Raw genomic sequence first — 17,697 nt, 5'->3', positions numbered from 1 at the left:
TGTGTACACTCCCGGTTTTCAATTGTTTGCTTGTCAAAACCTAGGTAGAAGAAGGGGGAAGTGATCATCTGTGAGCCTCAAGCTGGGTAGGATGGCAGTATCCTACCCATGAGCTGTACCCAGCATTTTAATGTGGTAGGAGGAAAAGCCATCCTACCCAGCTTGAAGTTCACAGACAATCGCTTCTCCTTCATCCTACCTAGGTTTTTACAAGCACACAATCGAAAATCGGGAGCATGCACATCTCCCAAAGCTGGGTAGGGTGCTTGTCCTCTTACCCTATTTACGATCATGTGAACTGGCTTACTGTCTTGCAGGTAGTCCAACTTTATACTCCTTCATACACCATGCCCAGCCTTGATGTTCTCCCCTGTTTGGTTAATAATGACAGCCTATTGTGAACTGAAGAACAGATCACACAGGAGAAAAACTGCAACATGTTTTTTAAAAATGTAACTCAGATTAATGTTGCAGCATGTAGTAACTGGTTCTGTATTGTTCCTGCTAATGTAGTATCTTCCTTAATGTAGTATCTTCCTAATGTAGTATCTTCCTTCCTTCATATAATCTGAAGTCTTGCTTGTGTTGTGGGTTGTGCTGGGGGCTGGTGATGCTACAAGAGAAGGAGACATTTCACAGCACTGTAGAGATCACCAGATCTGTAATCTAATTCTTTAATCTTTATTTTTCTATGTAAACCGCTTTGGAAACTTTGTTGAAAAGCAGTATATAGATAGTAGTCGTAGTAGAGTCAAGCACAGCATCCTCACCCACCCACCCCCTTCTGGACAGTTAAGGACTAGGAGGAGAGGTGGGGAGGCCAAACACCCTTCTGGGTCCCTCAATTTTTTTTTTCTAGTGCTGCCACTGCTGGGAACTATAGATGGGGTGGGGCATGTAATGTTCTGGCACATTTCCAATCATTTGCAATCAAGTCTGTGCAGGTGCAAAGGGAGCAACCAGTGCTAACTCTTTACCGAGGTGTTTGTCACACAGCAGGCTTTATTGTGAGGTTTTACTGCGAGTTTGAGGTTCCCCCAAAAAACGGATGCAAAAAGTGGATTTTTTTTTACCCTGGATATAAATCAGGCTACACTCTAACGTGCAATTAAAAACCCGTGTGTGACGTGCTCCCCAGTAGCTCACAGGGACGTCAAGGTAAATCTGGCCGATATGTGAACGCATAGCACCCTCCATTCTGGAGGAGATGTGAGCTAAAAGCCTTGTGTGAAAAACAGCATGGTAAAAAGAGGTGAGAAAATGTCCTTCCACCTCTGCACTTCCAGAAGAGCCAGCTAGGAAATAGTGACAGCAGGAGGAGGAGGAGGAGAAACAAGGGTGGAGGAGGAGGTGGTGGCTGTAGGAGGCCTCAGGAGGGCGCTACAAAGCAGGGGTCCATGCCAAGGGGACCAGCACTAACCCCCACATGGAAATGGGGGGGGGCTTTACACTGGGTGAGTGGTGGCAAGTGGGCGGGCCCTGGGATGCGACAGGGCTTCTTATGCCACTGACAAGGAGAGCTGGGGTCTCTACCGGAGAACTCTCAGCACCTTCCCCAAACTACAGCTCATCTCATATAAAACTAGAAGTTTGGTGTACAGATATGTCTATAGCCACTGGACCTGATCACCGAGGAGTTATAATTAATTAATTAATTTAGCGCCATCCATGTATATGGCACTTTACAAAGGATAGGTACCTTTACAAAATAGATACCTGCTCTAAGTAGTTATTAAAGATTATTGAAATCTTGGTCAATACGAGAGCACCCTCTGGACAGGGATGATTCTAAGGGGTAGCAAGGAGGGGTGCTCCTTCCAAAACATTTTCCACTCCCCCATCCACCAGACTGGCACTTGGCACCAAAGTTTCAGACAGTACAGTCATAGTTTTAATTTCTGTTTTAATTTTTGTGTTTCTGTAAGCTGCCCAGACAGAGATGGACGTTTGGGGCGGTTTACACATATCTCTCTATCTATCTATCCATCCATCCATCCATCCATCCAGTATATCGTGGTGTTATAGCTTGAATTAATTCTTTGGAAAGGCCTCCACTCAAAGAAGCTTCGTTCACTTAGTCCTCTACCCCAGAACAAGCAGCAGAAGCCACTGCAGCCAGGAGATCCCTCCAGCCTCCCAGGAGCCAGGCCAACCCCTTCACTTCCTTCCTGGCCAGCAACTGGGCTGGGTGAGACCATGTTTGCAGAGGAGTGCAGGATCATTTCCCCTGCGGATTTCAGCTGGCCTCCCCACCCCAGTCTTTCCTGCCACATAGCCTTGGACAAGAAGAGAAAACTAACCTGGAAAGTAGATTGGAAAGGTTTGGCCTAATAAAAAAAAAGCAGTATTTTTCTAAGGAGAATCAGGCCCATTTTCTGAATAAGTTTGAAAACATCAAGTAGGCTTCACCAATAAGGTAAATAAACTAATATTAATGACTGTACCTCAATAAGTATTTAACGTATAGCAGAATCCTCGCAGCCCTAACATTATTTGCCACTTCTTTGTTCCTTCAGACCTGTTGTTCTAGTCACCCCTGACTCTGGACTAGGTTTGCCAACTCTGACTGAAGCTATTATTAGAGGGTCTTCTCCAGTATTTGTTTCCAATATTTTCCACACTATCATGCCCTTAAAATCTCCAGAATTGCTTTCAGTAGTTACCTGGAAATTCATGCTCCAAGCCATCAGGGAACAGGCTCCAACCCTACTCTGGACATGTTCAGGGTTGCCTTTCTGAGTACCAGTGAATTACTACAAACAGTTATTCCCGGCATCTGAAGTCAGATTTCCAAATACTGTATGAGCCCATTTCAGTTTGGAAAGCAGGCACGGTCTGCAAGCTCCCTCTAGTGGCAACAGAACAATCCAATTTCGTGCCAGACCAAGCAAAACCAGCACCAGAAAGCTTTGCCTATCAATGCTTGTTGTGTCAAAAGAAGGTGCTCAATAAAAACAGCCATTCTGTTTATTACGAGAGAATTGTGCAATCGTTCAAAAGAGGAGGGATCAATGTGGTCGGCTCTGTGACTGACAGGTAAGGCTCCCAATCATAAGAGAAACAGACAAAACGAGAAATAGTTTCCTTTTTCCAGGGACTTTTACAAACAGTAGGGCTTTACCGCGAGTTTACTGGGAGGCTTTCCTGAGAACTCAAAGTTGTCCCCCAAAAACAACACAAATAGTTGATTTTTTCCCCAACCCCAGATATAAACAGGGCTACACTTTAAAGCACAGCGAAAAACCCAAATTGTGTGTGAACTGCTCCCTGATCATTCGCAGGGACTTCGGGGTAAATCTGGCCGATATGTGAATGCACCTCCTCCATTTTGGAGGAGATGCGAGTTAAAGGGCTTGAAAAGCCCCATGTGAAAAACTTCCAGTTGGCGGGGCAGGAGTCGACAAAACCAATGCCTCTTGGAAGGGGCCATTTCTGGAAAACAATTGCTGCCCTGTTCCCCTCTGTGGAATCAAAACCAGGTAACAAAAAGAACGTAGGCTCGTGATTTATTTTATTATTAACATGCTTTCTTGTGCGGCTAAGAAATAAGATGGTTCCCTATCCAGCCCCAGCACAGCATCCCTCCAGTGGCTGTTGCTTATGTTTCTTTTTATATTGTGAGCCTTTGGGGAACGGGGGAGCAACAGCAGGAGAGAGGGCATGCCCTCAACTCCTGCCTGTGGCTTCCAGAGGCATCTGGTGGGCCACTGTGCAAAACAGGATGCTGGACTGGATGGGCCTTGGGCCTGATCCAGCAGGGCTGTTCCTATGTTCTTATGTAACAGGGAACCACCTTATTTATGTATTATTTATTTTTCTATGTAAACCGCTTTGAGAACTTTGGTTGAAGAGCAGTATATCAGTCTGCTTTAGCCTCCCACCTACACGCCATGGCCAAGTCCATGGCCGTACAGCCAACCTTTTGTTAGAGGTTGTTGATTTTTACCCACAATAGGTAAAACAGCAGAGCACTAAGGAATGAGCACACACTCCAGTTACAGAGTAGGTAGCAGAGGATGCTTTGGATATTGCAGCTATTTAGAGAAAACACATGGAGATCCTTGTGTGACTAAACACTAAACATTTATTGGTTAAATACATTTAGACAGGAGAGACCTATATCTAATCTAAAGGACTACATAGTGGAGAGAGAGATATGTTTCCATCTGCTCTCTAGGAGGAAAGGAAGGATTATGACTCAGCACAGGAAGTGCTGCAGAGTCAGTTCAGGGGTCATAGAGTAGGGACAGATAGGGAGACCCTTACTCACTGTCTCTGCTCCCAATGCCCCTAGTGGTCATTAGGACAGTTGGTGCAAAAGGTCGATGCCTTGGAAGTTCATCTCCAACACCTTTGTCTGTGCTCTGCCTGGCAACATGCTACATCACCCTGGGGCGTGTGGACAATGGAGCAAGGGGGCACGACTGTTCTTATCCTTAACACTAGGCATGCTGACATATACTGAAGTTAATAGGCTTAAGGGTACCTAACGTTATATAGGATCAAGCTACTAGGTATTTGTTGTAAGAGAGCATCCACCTGCCATTCTGTTTACTGATCCACACCAAGAAAAAGCTATTGTATAATGGGGTGGCTATAATGAAAATTTGCACCCCCTTCCATAAATAGTCTTTAGTATCAGGATTGGGGCCCAAGATGAGCCAATGGTTCCTTTGTACCACCTGCCCAGACTAGTCAACTGTGGGCCTATATAGGAATGCTGCCTGAAGCCTCAGTTTCCCAGAAGCCCTGCAGGAGAGGAAGAGAACTTCTGCTTTCCAGACAAACCAGGGTGAGAGCCGGTGTTGCTGTCTGTGTCTGCTGCTCCTGCTTGCTGCCTGTCTTGGGGGTGACCTGTGGGGCTGTGGCTAGTGCTGCTTCGTGGGGAGTTTGTGCAGGATTGGGACCCAGGGTGCGTCAGCAGATCCTGTGTGCCACCTGCCCAGACTAGCCAACACTAGTCCTATATAGGAATGCTGCCTGTGGGTCACCCCTTTGGGGGAGCAAATGGGGATGTTGAAGGTGAGGGTCAGTTCCCCTGGCCCAGGAACTTACATGTAGTAATAATGTGTAGTAGTGGTGGGTGTGTATGTTATCTTCTGTTGTTTTAAGTCTTGGGTGAGATTGGCTTACAATGTGTCTAGGTGTGTCTGGAGATAGGGAGGCAGGCGGTGTATCCATGGATTATGGGGCGGTTATTCTAGTGGTGGGGGAGAATAGAAGAGGTAACATTGGCAGGTCGGCAGGCCATTACAGGGGAAGGGAAATCACAAATCTAAGAGCTGTTTCCCCTTCCAGCTGTCCTGCCAGCTCTTTCACCATGGGAAGCAGTGCCAGCCACACACAGAGCCTCACCTTGCTCCTTTGTAATGTCAGGTCGGTCCAGAACAAATCAGAAACCATCTATGATTTGATTCTGGATGAAGGAGCTGACCTGGCAAGGTTAGAGTGGACCCAGGGACAAGATTTCAAAATGGGCCTCTCACTGCCTTCCTCTCCTTCTCCTTGCCCAATGACCAACAGGATCGTGTAAGCCTGTTGCTCCCTAGCAAGAAGCAGGCTAAAGAATAAAATGAGAAATAACCAGTATATTTCCAAATTGTGCAAGCAAGTTTGAAGATGTGCCTGATTCAAGCAGAACCTTAAACTGGAAAGATCTTGAGGGGACTAATCCTTCTTTCTAGGAGCAGATGTTTAGTGTCTCTCTCTTGTTAATCAAAGCAGATTGTCAGGCAGGCGCTGATTACACCTAGCAGCAGAATTAGGATATTCCTCTTTAGGACTTCGCCATTACTTATGAATGACAGACTATTTTGCTGTGCGTGTTTTCACATTTTTTTTATTACTCAAAAGGCAACCTTTAATATTCTTTATAATCACACACACACACACACACACACTTCCAAACCTGCCTAACAGGACTGTTGTGAGGATAAAGGTTTGGAGAAAGAACAGGATATGTGTCATTATAAAATATATGTCTATATGTCTGTAACATATATATTTCTGTTGACTTTTAGCCACATACACTCCAATCCTAAGCATGTAGTAGAAATAAAATAATAATAATAAATTAATAATAATATAATAATACTAACACTAATAATAATAAACTCAGAAGCAAATTCAAATAGCCCTTTTTACACCCATCACAGCAGAAAAAAGCCACCCAGTTTGATCTTCTGCTACTAGTACAAATATGTATATACCGCTTTTCAACAAAAGTTTCCAAAGTGATTTACAGAGAAAAATAATAAAGAAAGATGGATCCTTGGCCCCAAAGGTCAGGGATCTTTCTTTCTTTACTTTCTCTTATTTTTCTAGATCTCTTCTATGAATTATATTTAGTGTGTGTTTATCCAATACAGAAGGAAATGCCACCAGTTTTATTTCAAACAGGGCAGCAGAATTTCATATATAGATCTACCCCAATTTTTTAGCATTTAAAAACAAGTCAGCATTGAAAGGGCTTTTAAAACTGAGTTTACCTGTGATGGAGCAAGTGTACAAAAAAAAAAAAGACTTTTGGTGGGAGAGGGGGAAATGCTTAATGTTCATTTTAACAATTTGTGAAGCCACTTTCAATAAGGTGGGGTATTTTAGTCCATTACAAGCTTATTAAAAAGACAATATAGAAACTACTGTTACACGCACAAAGCTAAATAAAATATTTATTATAAGGAGAAACATATTGTAAAATAACTATTTTCTCATATATTTTGCTATTAAAGCCATTTTGAAAACCTTTGTTGCTAAAAAAAAAAGCAGCACACAGTATAAATATTCTTAATATAAACCCAATAGCACATGCTAAACTAAAAGGCAGGAGTCAGGACCAACAGATCTATTTTGTTGAGAGCATTTCTTCTTCCCTCTTATTTTTGAAACGTTAAAAACCTTTACTGCCTAATTTCCTCACAAGAAGGTATATTGTTGGGCTGTGGTGAGGATTTTTATTACAAGCTTGTAATGCAGAGAGACAGAGAGATTTTCAAACCAGGGAAGGAAGCGGGAGAGAAAAAAACACAAGCAGACTAGCTTTTCAAATGCAGGCACACACACACAGTGGTTTAATCAAAGGGAACGATAAAAAAACCAACCCAGAGATCTCAGATATGGGATGGGGAACAGGGTTTTTGATGTACTGTGCTTGAGAGACCAAGTTCACAGTCCCTCCACTTCCCATCCCACTCGGCTGAAGCTCCCGCCTTCCTTGCATCCTGTGATATGCCGAGAGCGACCTGGAAGCAGCTCAAGCAGGCTGCTAGAAAGAGGGGTGGGATTCCAGGGATATCCCTTTGCTACTGCTGCTGACAATTTCACTGTTGCTGCCACCGCAGCATCCACACTCCCAGCCAGCGAGTGTTTTGCAGGGCAACTGATGGGCAAGGGGAGGTTGGTCTTGGGGGGCTTCTGGGGGCCTTTCTGACCCTGTGGGCCCAGGTGCAACTGCACCCCCCCCCCACGTCCAATGGACCCTACACCCATGCCTGATATGTATCACAGAGACTTGGTTGGCGGAGGCTGGTGGCCCAGTCTGGTCCCAGCTTCTCCTTCCAGGGTATTCTGTTGAGGAGCAGGTGATGGGACATGGGTGGGGATGTGGAGTGGCTGTGGTCAATAAGATCATCACCTTTAACAGGATCCCTGTCAAAGTGTCTGACCATACAGAATGTGTGTACTTAAGTTTGGGGACCAGGGATAGACTGGGACTTCTATTGGTGTACTGATCACCCCACTGCCCAACAGAGTCCCTAACTAAGCTGACAGACTTGGTCTCAGGCTGGGCATTGGAGTCCCCCATGCTTGTGGTTTGTGACTCCTGAGGAAGTGGACAAGCTGCTTCGAATGGTGTGGCCTACCACCTGTTCTGGCATGGCTTATACTATCTGGCAGGAGGGTTGTTGTAGAAGGCCAGGTAGATATTATAAATGCTTCTCTGAGAGAGGGGAAGAAGCCTCCTTGTCTTAAGAAGGCAATCATTAGACCTCTTCTGAAGAAGCCTATATTGGATACCTCTGATTTAAGCTACTACAGACCTGTCTCCAACCTTCCACAGCTAGGCAAAGTAATTGTGAGTGTGGTGGTCTCCCAGCTCCAGGCAGTCTTGGAGGAAACTGCTTGGAATATCTGGACCCATTTCAAACTAGCTTTCAGGCAGGCTATGGGGTGGAGACTGCTTTAGTTGGCCTGATGTATGATCTCCAATTAGGAATTGACAGAGCAAGTGTGACTGTTGGTCCTTTTGGATCTCACAGCGGCTTCCGATACTATCAACCACAGTATCCTTCTGGAGCATTTAAGGGGGTTGGGGGTGGGAGGCTCCGCTCTTACTTCTCAGGCAAATTCCAGATGGTGTCCCTCGGGGACTGTTGTTCTTCAAAAACTGAACTTCAGTATGGTGTCCCTCAGGGCTCCATATTGTCTCCGATTTTTAACATCTACATGGAACAGCTGGGAGAGATCATCAGGAGATTTGGTGCAGGGTGTTATCAGTATGCTGATGACACTCAAATCTTTTTCTCCATGTCAACATCACCAGGAGAAGGCATAATATCCCTAAATGCCTGCCTGGAGGCAGTGATGGGCTGGATGAGAAGTAACAAGCTGAGGCTGAATCCAGATAAGACAGAAGAACTTATTGTGCGGGGTCAAAACTCAGGAGATGAATTTGATCTCTCTGTTCTGGATGGGGTCACACTTCCCCAGAAGGAACAGGTATGCAGTCTGGGGGTGCTTCTGGACACAAACCTTGCCCTGGTGTCCCAGGTGAAGCAGTGGCCAGAGGTGCCTTTTATCAGCTTTGGCTGATATGCCAGCTGCGTCCATTTCTCGAGATAAATGACCTCAGAACAGTAGTACATCTGCTGGTCACCTCCAGACTTGACTATTGCAATGAACTCTATGTGGGGCTGCCTTCAAACTAACTAACAGGAATAGGGCAGATTTTAAGGGGCTGGTTTCTCTTTAAGGGATAAGTCCGTGTGTGTGTGTGTGTGTGTGTGTGTGTGTGTGTGTGTGTGTGTGTGTGTGATTTGCCAGGGCTAGCATTTGCGAGGGCTAACAAACTCCAGAGTTTTTGTTTGTCCCTGCCTGGAGGGGGGTGGAGGCATCTAGGGCTGTGTGAAGCCCCACATTCCTCTGACCCATATCCTGTGTCTCAGTTGGAAGCCTACTCTCTACATAAGAGGTGAAGGCCTGAGAGCATAGCGAACAGGGATAGGAAACAGGATGTTGGAGTTTTGCACGAGTTTAGTGAGAAGTGTACAGGGGAGCCTGGAACAAGTCCCTGCTACCACAAGGAGCCCGGTGGAGCAGAGAAGGTAAGTACAAATCCCTCCCTCATTTTCCTGAGAAAGGCTGTTTGGACAGTTAAATAGCTGACCATTACAGCTGAGACCTATCCTTCTAATAGACTATCTCTAAAGACTGTAAACAGCCTACAAAACCAGTATGAAGACAGAAGGTCAGCAGGGGAGGGGGCACTTCCCAGTGTATTGCATAGAGTGCCACATGTATGACTATTTGCGCCCCATGGGCAGAAGTCATGGGTGTGTGCTCAGTGCAAGGAGCTCCTGGCTCTCAGGGAACAAATTCATTCCCTTTAGACCAAGGTGGCGGATCTGGAGAAGCTCAGAGAGTCAGAGAGGCATGTGGATGAGACCTTCAGGGACATGGTAGAGGCATCCCACTCCAGGGCTGACAGCTCCTCTGCTGTCAGGGAGAATGAAGGTCTCGGGCAAGGAGGTCATCAGTCTGAGGAAAGGGGAAATGCTCCTTTAGAAGGGAGCCCTTCTGTGGAAGATGAGCCCATATCCTCTCACACAGGGTATCCTCCTCTGGGGGGTGGGGGCCTCCTTGTAGTGGGTGATTCTATCATTAGAGGTAGAGAGAGATGGGTTTATGACCCACATGTTGACCGCACAGTGACTTGCCTGCCTGGTGTGAAGGTTTTGGACATCATGCAGCATCAGGATGGGCTCGTATGCAGTGTTGGGGAGGAGACAGCTGTTATGGTGCACGTCGGCACCAACGATGTGGGGAAATGTAGTCGGGAGGTCCTGGAAGCCAAAATTAGGCTGATAGGCAGCGTATTCGAGTCCAGGACCCCCAAGGTAGCATTCTCAGAAATGCAACCTGTTCCATGCGCAGGTTCAGTGAGACAGGCAGAGCTGAGGGGTTTCAATGCATGGATGAGACATTGGTGCTGGGAGGAGGGGTTTAGATTTGTTAGGCACTGGGGTACATTTTGGGGCAAGCAAGGCCTGCACAAAAGGGACGGGCTGCACTTGAACCAAAATGGAACCAGACTGCTGGCACTTAAAATCAAAAAGGCTGCAGAGCAGCTTTTAAAATGATGCCTGGGGAATTGCCGACATGAGCTGGGCAGTATCCGGTTTGGCAAATTCCATCCTTTAAAATGTGAGGGTGCAAAGGATTCAGATAAAACAGAAGGGGACAGAGCAGAACCACATAAAGAGCAGACAGAAGGCTGTGCCAGCTGGTCAAAAAGTCAAAAGAAAGATAGCATACACCAGGGAAGAGATTCAGCGTATAGGTGCCATTGCCAATGCCAGAAGCCTCCGAGCCAAGATGGGTGAGCTGGAGTGCTTGGTTGCTAACACAGAAATAGATATAGTGGGCATAACAGAAACATTGTGGAACAGTGAGAACCAGTGGGGCACTGTTATCCCTGGATATAAACTCTATAGAAAGTACAGAGAGGGGTGCCTTGGAGGTGGAATAGCACTGTATGTTAAAGGAGGGATAGAATCTAACAAGCTAGAAAACCTAGGTGGGACTGGAGTCCTCCACAGAAACCCTGTGGGTGACAATACAAGGCCTGAAAGGAAATGTGCTAGTGGGGACGTGCTATCGCCCTCTGGATCAAAATGCTGACAGTAACTGCGGGTTGCAGCAAGAAATCAGGGAGGCATCAAGGAGAGGCAGGGCTGTAATAATGGGTGACTTCAATTACCCACACATAGACTGGGCAAATTCACAGTCAGGTAATGACAGAGAGGTCAAATTTCTAGATACGCTGAATGACTGTGCCCTAGAACAGTTGGACTTGGAACCAACCAGAGAGAAGGCGACCTTGGACTTAATCCTGAGTGGCACCCAGGACCTGGTGAGTGGTGTCAGTGTCATCGACCCTTTAGGAAACAGTAATCATAGTGCGACCAAATTCAGCATACATGTGGGCAGAGAATCACCAAGGAAGTCTAACACAGACATTTTGAATTTGAGAAGAGGAAACTTGTCCAAAATGAGGAGTATGGTGAAAAGAAAGCTGAAAGGGAAAATCAGGGGAGTCACTTCACTCCAGAATGCATGGAGTTTAGTCAAAACCACAATACTAGAAGCCCAGTTAAATTGTATACCCAAAAGGAGGAAAGGTACCACTAAGTCCAAGAGGATGCCAGCATGGATAACCATCAAGGAAGCCATGAAAGGAAAGAAGACTTCCTTCCAAAATGGGAAGGCCTGTCCAAATGAAGAGAATAGAAAGGAATACAGACTCTGGCAGAAGAAATGCAAGGTGACAATAAGGGAGGCAAAAAGAGAGTTTGAGGAACATTTAGCTAGAAGTATCAAGGGGAATAACAAAAACTTCTTTAAGTACATCAGAAGCAGGAAATCTGCCAGGGAAGCGGTTGGACCATTAGACAATGAGGGAGTGAAAGGGATTATTAAGGAGGATATGGAGGTTGCAAAGAAGCTAAATGTGTTCTTTGCGTCAGTCTTCACAGCAGAGGATATTGAGCATATACTCAATACCAGTTGCAGGGGAGTAACAGCAGGAAAGAGGGCATGCCCTCAACTCCTGCCTGTGGCTTCCAGAGGCATCTGGTGGGCCACTGTGTGAAACAGGATGCTGGACTAGATGAGCCTTGGGCCTGATCCAGCAGGGCTATTCTTATGTTCTTATGCCTTTGTACATGGTCCGGAAACTGCAGTTAGTCCAGAATGCGACAGCCAGGTTGATCTCTGGGTCATCTTGGAGAGACCATATCACTCCTATCTTAAAACATCTACACTGGCTGACGACATGTTTCCAAGCAAGGTACAAGGTTTTGGTTATAACCTATAAAGTCCTAAACAGCTTGGGCCCTGGGTATTTAAGAGAACGTCTTCTTTGCTGTGAACCACACCACCCATTGAGATCATCTGGAGAGGTTCGTCTGCAGTTGCCACCAGCTCGTCTGGTGGCTACTCAGGGATGGGCCTTCTCCATTGCTGCACCGAGGCTTTGGAATACACTTCCTGCTGAACGAAGAGCCTCTCCATCTCTTACAACTTTTAAAAAGGCAGTCAAGGTGCATTTGTTCACCCAGGCTTTTAATTAGATATCCTTTTAATTGTGTTTTAATAGTTTTAAAGTTTTAAATTTGAATTGTTGAAATGTATTAATCTTTTAATTGGCTGTTTTTATTGTCTTGTAAATCACCCAGAGAAAACTTTGCATTTTGGGCTGTATAAAAATGTGTTAAATAAAATAAATAAGACTGCACTCTCTGCTTTTTCTGTGTCCTTTTGAACATAGTGCCCTAGCAATAAGACACTTTCCCTCACTCTGCTTTGTCTCCTTGTCTATCCTCTGGAAGAGACTATTTTTCATTTTAAGAAGTCACAACTCAGGTAGAACAGAGGGCCAGTCTAATGAGCACAAGGGCAATTCTACACTGCAGATTGGCTGGCTGGGCTGTCATTGCCTCTTGCCAGGTATTCCTAGGAACTACTACCATAGAGGTGTGGAAGAGTGGCTCTCTTAACACAATTGGACTACAATTCCCAGGACTCCTTGGAGGAAGGCATGGCATTTTTAAAAAGGTATATAACCAAGGTGTGCCTTAAAGAGGATATCAGCAAAAGTTGGACAAAGCTCAGAGAAAGCCCTTTGAGGCACACAAGTTCTTTCCCCCCTACACTGCTACATATTGCTCCTTGTGCAGAGAACTAACCCTGCCTCCTGTGCAAAGATAGTTGCCCTTGGTCTATAAAAAAGATCCTTTTCAAAGCAGATCTGCAGAATTAATTCAGGGCCGTTTGTACATTCTGTTGTGGTGAATGTAAAGTTTCAGTTCACCTTCTGGAGAAGACGGCCCATGGTGCAGCTGGATGCACACAAAAATTCTCCATCCCTGCCATATTCCTAGAAAGAAGTGAGCATCTTTTTCAAAAAGTCTCTTTTCCCATGGATGTTCTTATTCCAATCACTTTCATTCTTCTGCACTGGTAATTCAGCTCTCTCACAAAACAATTGAATCTGACGACTGGATATAAACTGGTGCCATTTTCCAGTTGCCTGAATCTTTGCAAATCCTGTCAAAGCTGCTCACAATTCTTCTTCATGTAGACCAGGAGATAGGCTGTTTCACCCCTACAGGAAGAACAGAACAAACCCAACTATCAGCCAGGCTGCAGTTTGAACTTGGGTTTCTATCCTACAGAGTAGACAAGGACATGCAGAAGACAGCTTAAGAAAGAGCACACCAGGAGGGGAGAAGCAGTGAGTCTTCAGTGAGGGAAGAGGCCATTGCTGAACCAGTGTTCCTTCTAACAGGGATTCCCAGATGTTGTTGATTACAACTCCCAGAATCCCCATGCAAAAGCCATTGCAGCTGGGGATTCTGGGAGTTGTAGTCAACAATATCTGGGAATCCCTGCCAATACCACAAAGCTTCAAAGTTGAGGCTTCACACAGACCTTAATAGTTCCCAGGACCACAGGCAGTCATAAGCATGTGCCTCCAGGTTTACTGGAACTTTATAGGGTTTACTGCTGCAAGCATAGGTAAATCTGTGGAAAGCACTAAACTGCTCTGAAAACTGGTCTCAAAGCCAGGACCACATTTTGGTCTAGCACAGGAGTAGGCAACTTTGGCTCTCCAGCTGCTGTTGAACTACAACTCCCATCATCCTCAGCCATAAACCATCATGGCTGCTTTCATCACATGTTTGCCCCGCTCATAATTAATCCAGAGACAAAAATAAAATTTGTATGTATTAAAAATTTAACTCTAGGGCAGAGCTGCTCAGCTTCAGCCCTCCTGCAGATGTTGGCCTACAGCTCCCTTAATCCCTGGCTATTTGCTACTGTGGCTGGAGACTGTAGTCCAAGAACAGCTGGGGGGCCAAAGTTGAGCAGCTCTGCTGTAGGGACTGGAAGGTAACCCCCAGGTTTTAAAAGTCCTCTTCTCGTAGAAGACCAAAGATCTCAAAGGGCTTGCGTTTTGCAGAGGAGACAGAAGAACTTCTCTGGCTCCCTGCCAGCATTGCCAAAGGCAGGTGTTCTCAACTTGGGTCCCCGGATGTTAGACTACAACTCCCATCACTGCAAAGGCCACTGTGACTGAGGACAATGGGAGCTGTAGTCCATCAACATCTGGAGACCAAATCTGAGAACTCAAGGGCATTGCTGTTTACCCTGCTCCTCTCCTTTGCCTTGTTTTACTTTGGGACCTTCTCCACTTCTGGACTAGTCTATTAAGGCTGTGATCTTATGCAAACATGCAGTCTGAATACCACTAATGGGAGAGATGACTTAGGTGGGGCAATGGAGGAGGGAGAGGGTTAAACATCCTCCTCCCCATGTACAACCGACTTATCTGTTCTCAGTACACCTTGACGCTCACACATTATCTTTAGCCTGCTCCTCCATCTCTCTATTTGATATACACTGGTCTACTGTATTTGCCACATAAGTTGCTGTGCTGGAATATAAGATTACTTAAGTGTTTCAATAATTTGAAACAAATAATTTCAATAATTTCTGAGCTGCACTTTCCACTTTCCCTGGAGCTTGCTCATTCCAAACAAGTGTTATTAATTTTGTTTAACTAGCTACACTCCTGAATATCTTCCCCAGCCCTTCCAGTAGAATTAGAAGAAAATGTAGACAACCACGGCCATCTTACCAGCGGAGACCTGCATTTCCATAGGTACATTTGACATCATCCCAAGATACCTGCAGAGTGTTAAAAACAAGGAGCATGCTCATGAGAATGATTTAGCACCCTCATACATCAATTGTGAAAGCACGCCAATACATGGAACCTATATTAAAATTGTGGTTTAGTGGTTATAGTGTTGGACTAAGGCCAGGGAGACTCGAGTTCAAACCCCCATTCAGCCATGAAACTACGGGTGACTCTGGGCCAGTCATTTATCTCTCAGCCTAACCTACCTCACAGGCTTTTAATGAAGATAAACAAAGCATAGACACCACTCTGCATTCCTCAGAGGCAGAGCAGGTTATAAAGGTAAAAATAAGACCATAGCTCTGGTCCAGATCTAGTTATGTATAAACAAGATACCAACATACAGGCATTGGATGAGCATTCAGACACACCAGACTGTGTTTTGTCTCAGATGTACATCTGAGCAGTACAATATCTGAAACAAATTCCTTCACTAATATTTTATAGACCATGAGTAAGACTGCCAAATGCATTTTGCCTTGAGTCTTCTGTGGCCACAATTAAAAGGTTACAAAGTTCAACACACATAAACACACATTCTCTCTCTCTCTCCTGCTACTACTAAAAATATTCAGAGCAAAATGCATCAGAAAGCTCTGAAACCTCAGCATGTGTCTGTAAAAAGAAGATTAGCATTTTCAGTTAATTTACACCCATTATGCAAAGGCAGGTCAATTTTGGGTATTTAAAATACAAGAAAAGAACACTTGGAATATATGCATATAGATCAGTAATGTGCTGCTTAACTTTAGAAAAATCCTATTCTTCAGGCACTGGTATGTTTTTGGGTTAGGGATTGAGTTGAACCATGGTTTGAATTGAGCTAGTTTGGCTGGTCAGAATTCGAACCGGACTGGACCCAGTTCTAAGAACCAGTTCAAGGATACTTGTAAAGGGGAATCCTTGAGTAAAGGGGGGCATCCCTAATCCCTATCCTAAAGGCACCGGCGGGGGGTGAGAGAAAGGGGCCTCTGTACCTTTAGCTGAGACAGCGAGGCAGTGGTAGCATCAGAGGTGGTGGTGGCTCTTCCAAGCTCCCCACCGGCCTCCTAAATGACAGCCTGGGCCGCAGCTGTCATTGGATGGGCCCCCAACTGCCGCAGTGCCTCCACTAAAAGTACAGAGGCCCCTTTATCTTGCCGCTGCCACCCCCAGCACCTTTAGGATAGGGATTAGGGATGCCCCCTTTACTTGTAAAGGGGAATCCTCAAGGAGAGGAGTTCTAAAAGACGCGGGTTTGGGGCAGTATAAAAATGTTAAACAAACAAGCAAACAAAACAAACTAGAAGTATCCCCGAACTGGCCCACGAACCAGTTTGATGGCTGGACCAGTTTGGCCGATCCTAAAGCTCGGCCAGGTTGGTTTGAATGTAGTGTTGGAAGTGAAGGACTCTGTGCTGCCTCATGCCTCAATGAAAGAGGGGGACAGACTAGTGAGTCAGAGGGCTAAAGGGGTCAAGACATTGGTCATCCCTTCTCTCTACTGCTCTGACACTATCCCTTTGATATGTACATTGCTACTCTCAGGGACTTCCTTCCTGCCTCTCTCTCTTCCTTCTTCTTCCTCCTATCATACACACTCGCCTCTCTCTCTCTCTGCACCACATGTGCAGAGATGCAGACAGCATCGCAGACAGCATCTCTCTGCATCCAGCTAGCTAGCTAGATTAGAGATTCTCTCTCTCCACTTTCCTATCTAGAATGGAGTTCTCCAAATAAAGACTCCTTATATTGATTTGAAACTATGAACTGGCTCCAAGTTTCTTTTGCTCTCAGCAAACAAGCATGCCTGGGCAGAATCCACTATGTTTTGCCTCTGTGCACTCTGCTGTAACAGAAGGGTATCTCTTACCAGAGGGCATTCCCAACATGTAGTCCAGATTAAAATCAAACTGAACTAGCCAAACGGCCAGCTCGCACATCCTTATTTTGAGTCTGAGCTCAGATCCTGATTTGGAGGCAAGGGCATATTTTTGAGAGTGGGGGAAGCAGCAACAGGTTTATATGTAGGTCTGGCTTTCTCACCTGACAGACACTGGAGTCGTTGAAACAGTACCACTTGTGTTCTCTGATATTCCAGATATATGCACAGTAGTGACCAAAGCTAGCAGATCCTGAGTGAGCAACAACTGCAAAAAGTTCATATAATCCATTATCCTGGAAAGGACCACAAAGAGACACTTTCAGGACAAGCACAAAACCAGATTCAAAACTTCCTTGTGCATGCCAGATGCTAACAGACTATCCTTCTCTGTGGCATTTAAGAGAAATATTGCACTGCACTAGACTTCCTTTCTGCCTGCCCGTCCCAGTTTCATTGCTTCTGGGATTTATTTTCCTGAATTCCTGTGCCACTCCATGCAGGTTTACAATCTACATTTATTTTATCTATCTATCTCATTTGTAGACCACCCCAAACTTCCATCTCAGTGTGGTTTACAACAACATGAAACAAGACAAAAATAAAAACCTTAAAACAATTTAAAACCATGACACCACCAGGCAAAGAGCAGCACATTTTTCTGGACAAAAAAGAGCTGAGCTACACAAATATGTAGACTGGGGGCCTGTGGGTTTTGAACTGTAAATTGTAAATTAACAGCTTAGGCCCAGGTTACTTGAGAGAATGCCCTTCCCTGCAAGATCTCCACCACTCATTAAGATCATCTGGAGGCAGCTGTCTTTGGGTACCACCAGTTCATCTGGTGGCAACC

The 17,697-nt window shown here is 45.3% G+C and overlaps 1 protein-coding gene across 5 annotated transcripts in view; it reads right to left on the bottom strand.

Annotated features, from left to right (window-relative positions):
* The window catches only part of USP18 (ubiquitin specific peptidase 18), a 39,793-nt gene that overhangs the window by 3,035 nt on the left and 19,061 nt on the right, over positions 1-17,697 (bottom strand). For 4 of the 5 annotated variants that reach the window (XM_053258639.1, XM_053258635.1, XM_053258637.1 and 1 more), the window contains 3 exons: positions 17,009-17,140; positions 14,921-14,970; positions 6,658-13,384 (listed from right to left, as the gene is read on the bottom strand). The exons of the other annotated variant lie outside the window; for it this stretch is intronic. In XM_053258639.1, the coding sequence (XP_053114614.1) occupies positions 13,330-13,384; positions 14,921-14,970; positions 17,009-17,140 (237 nt within the window). In that variant the 3' untranslated portion in view covers positions 6,658-13,329. Of the gene's footprint in view, positions 1-6,657; positions 13,385-14,920; positions 14,971-17,008; positions 17,141-17,697 lie in introns of those variants that run through there. 5 annotated transcript variants of the gene reach the window in all.

The sequence above is a fragment of the Hemicordylus capensis genome, chromosome 5, assembly GCF_027244095.1.
Source record: "Hemicordylus capensis ecotype Gifberg chromosome 5, rHemCap1.1.pri, whole genome shotgun sequence".
Taxonomy (NCBI): domain Eukaryota; kingdom Metazoa; phylum Chordata; class Lepidosauria; order Squamata; family Cordylidae; genus Hemicordylus; species Hemicordylus capensis.
Note: the sequence above shows the minus strand (reverse complement) of the source record. Positions and strands in the feature narration are given on the sequence as shown.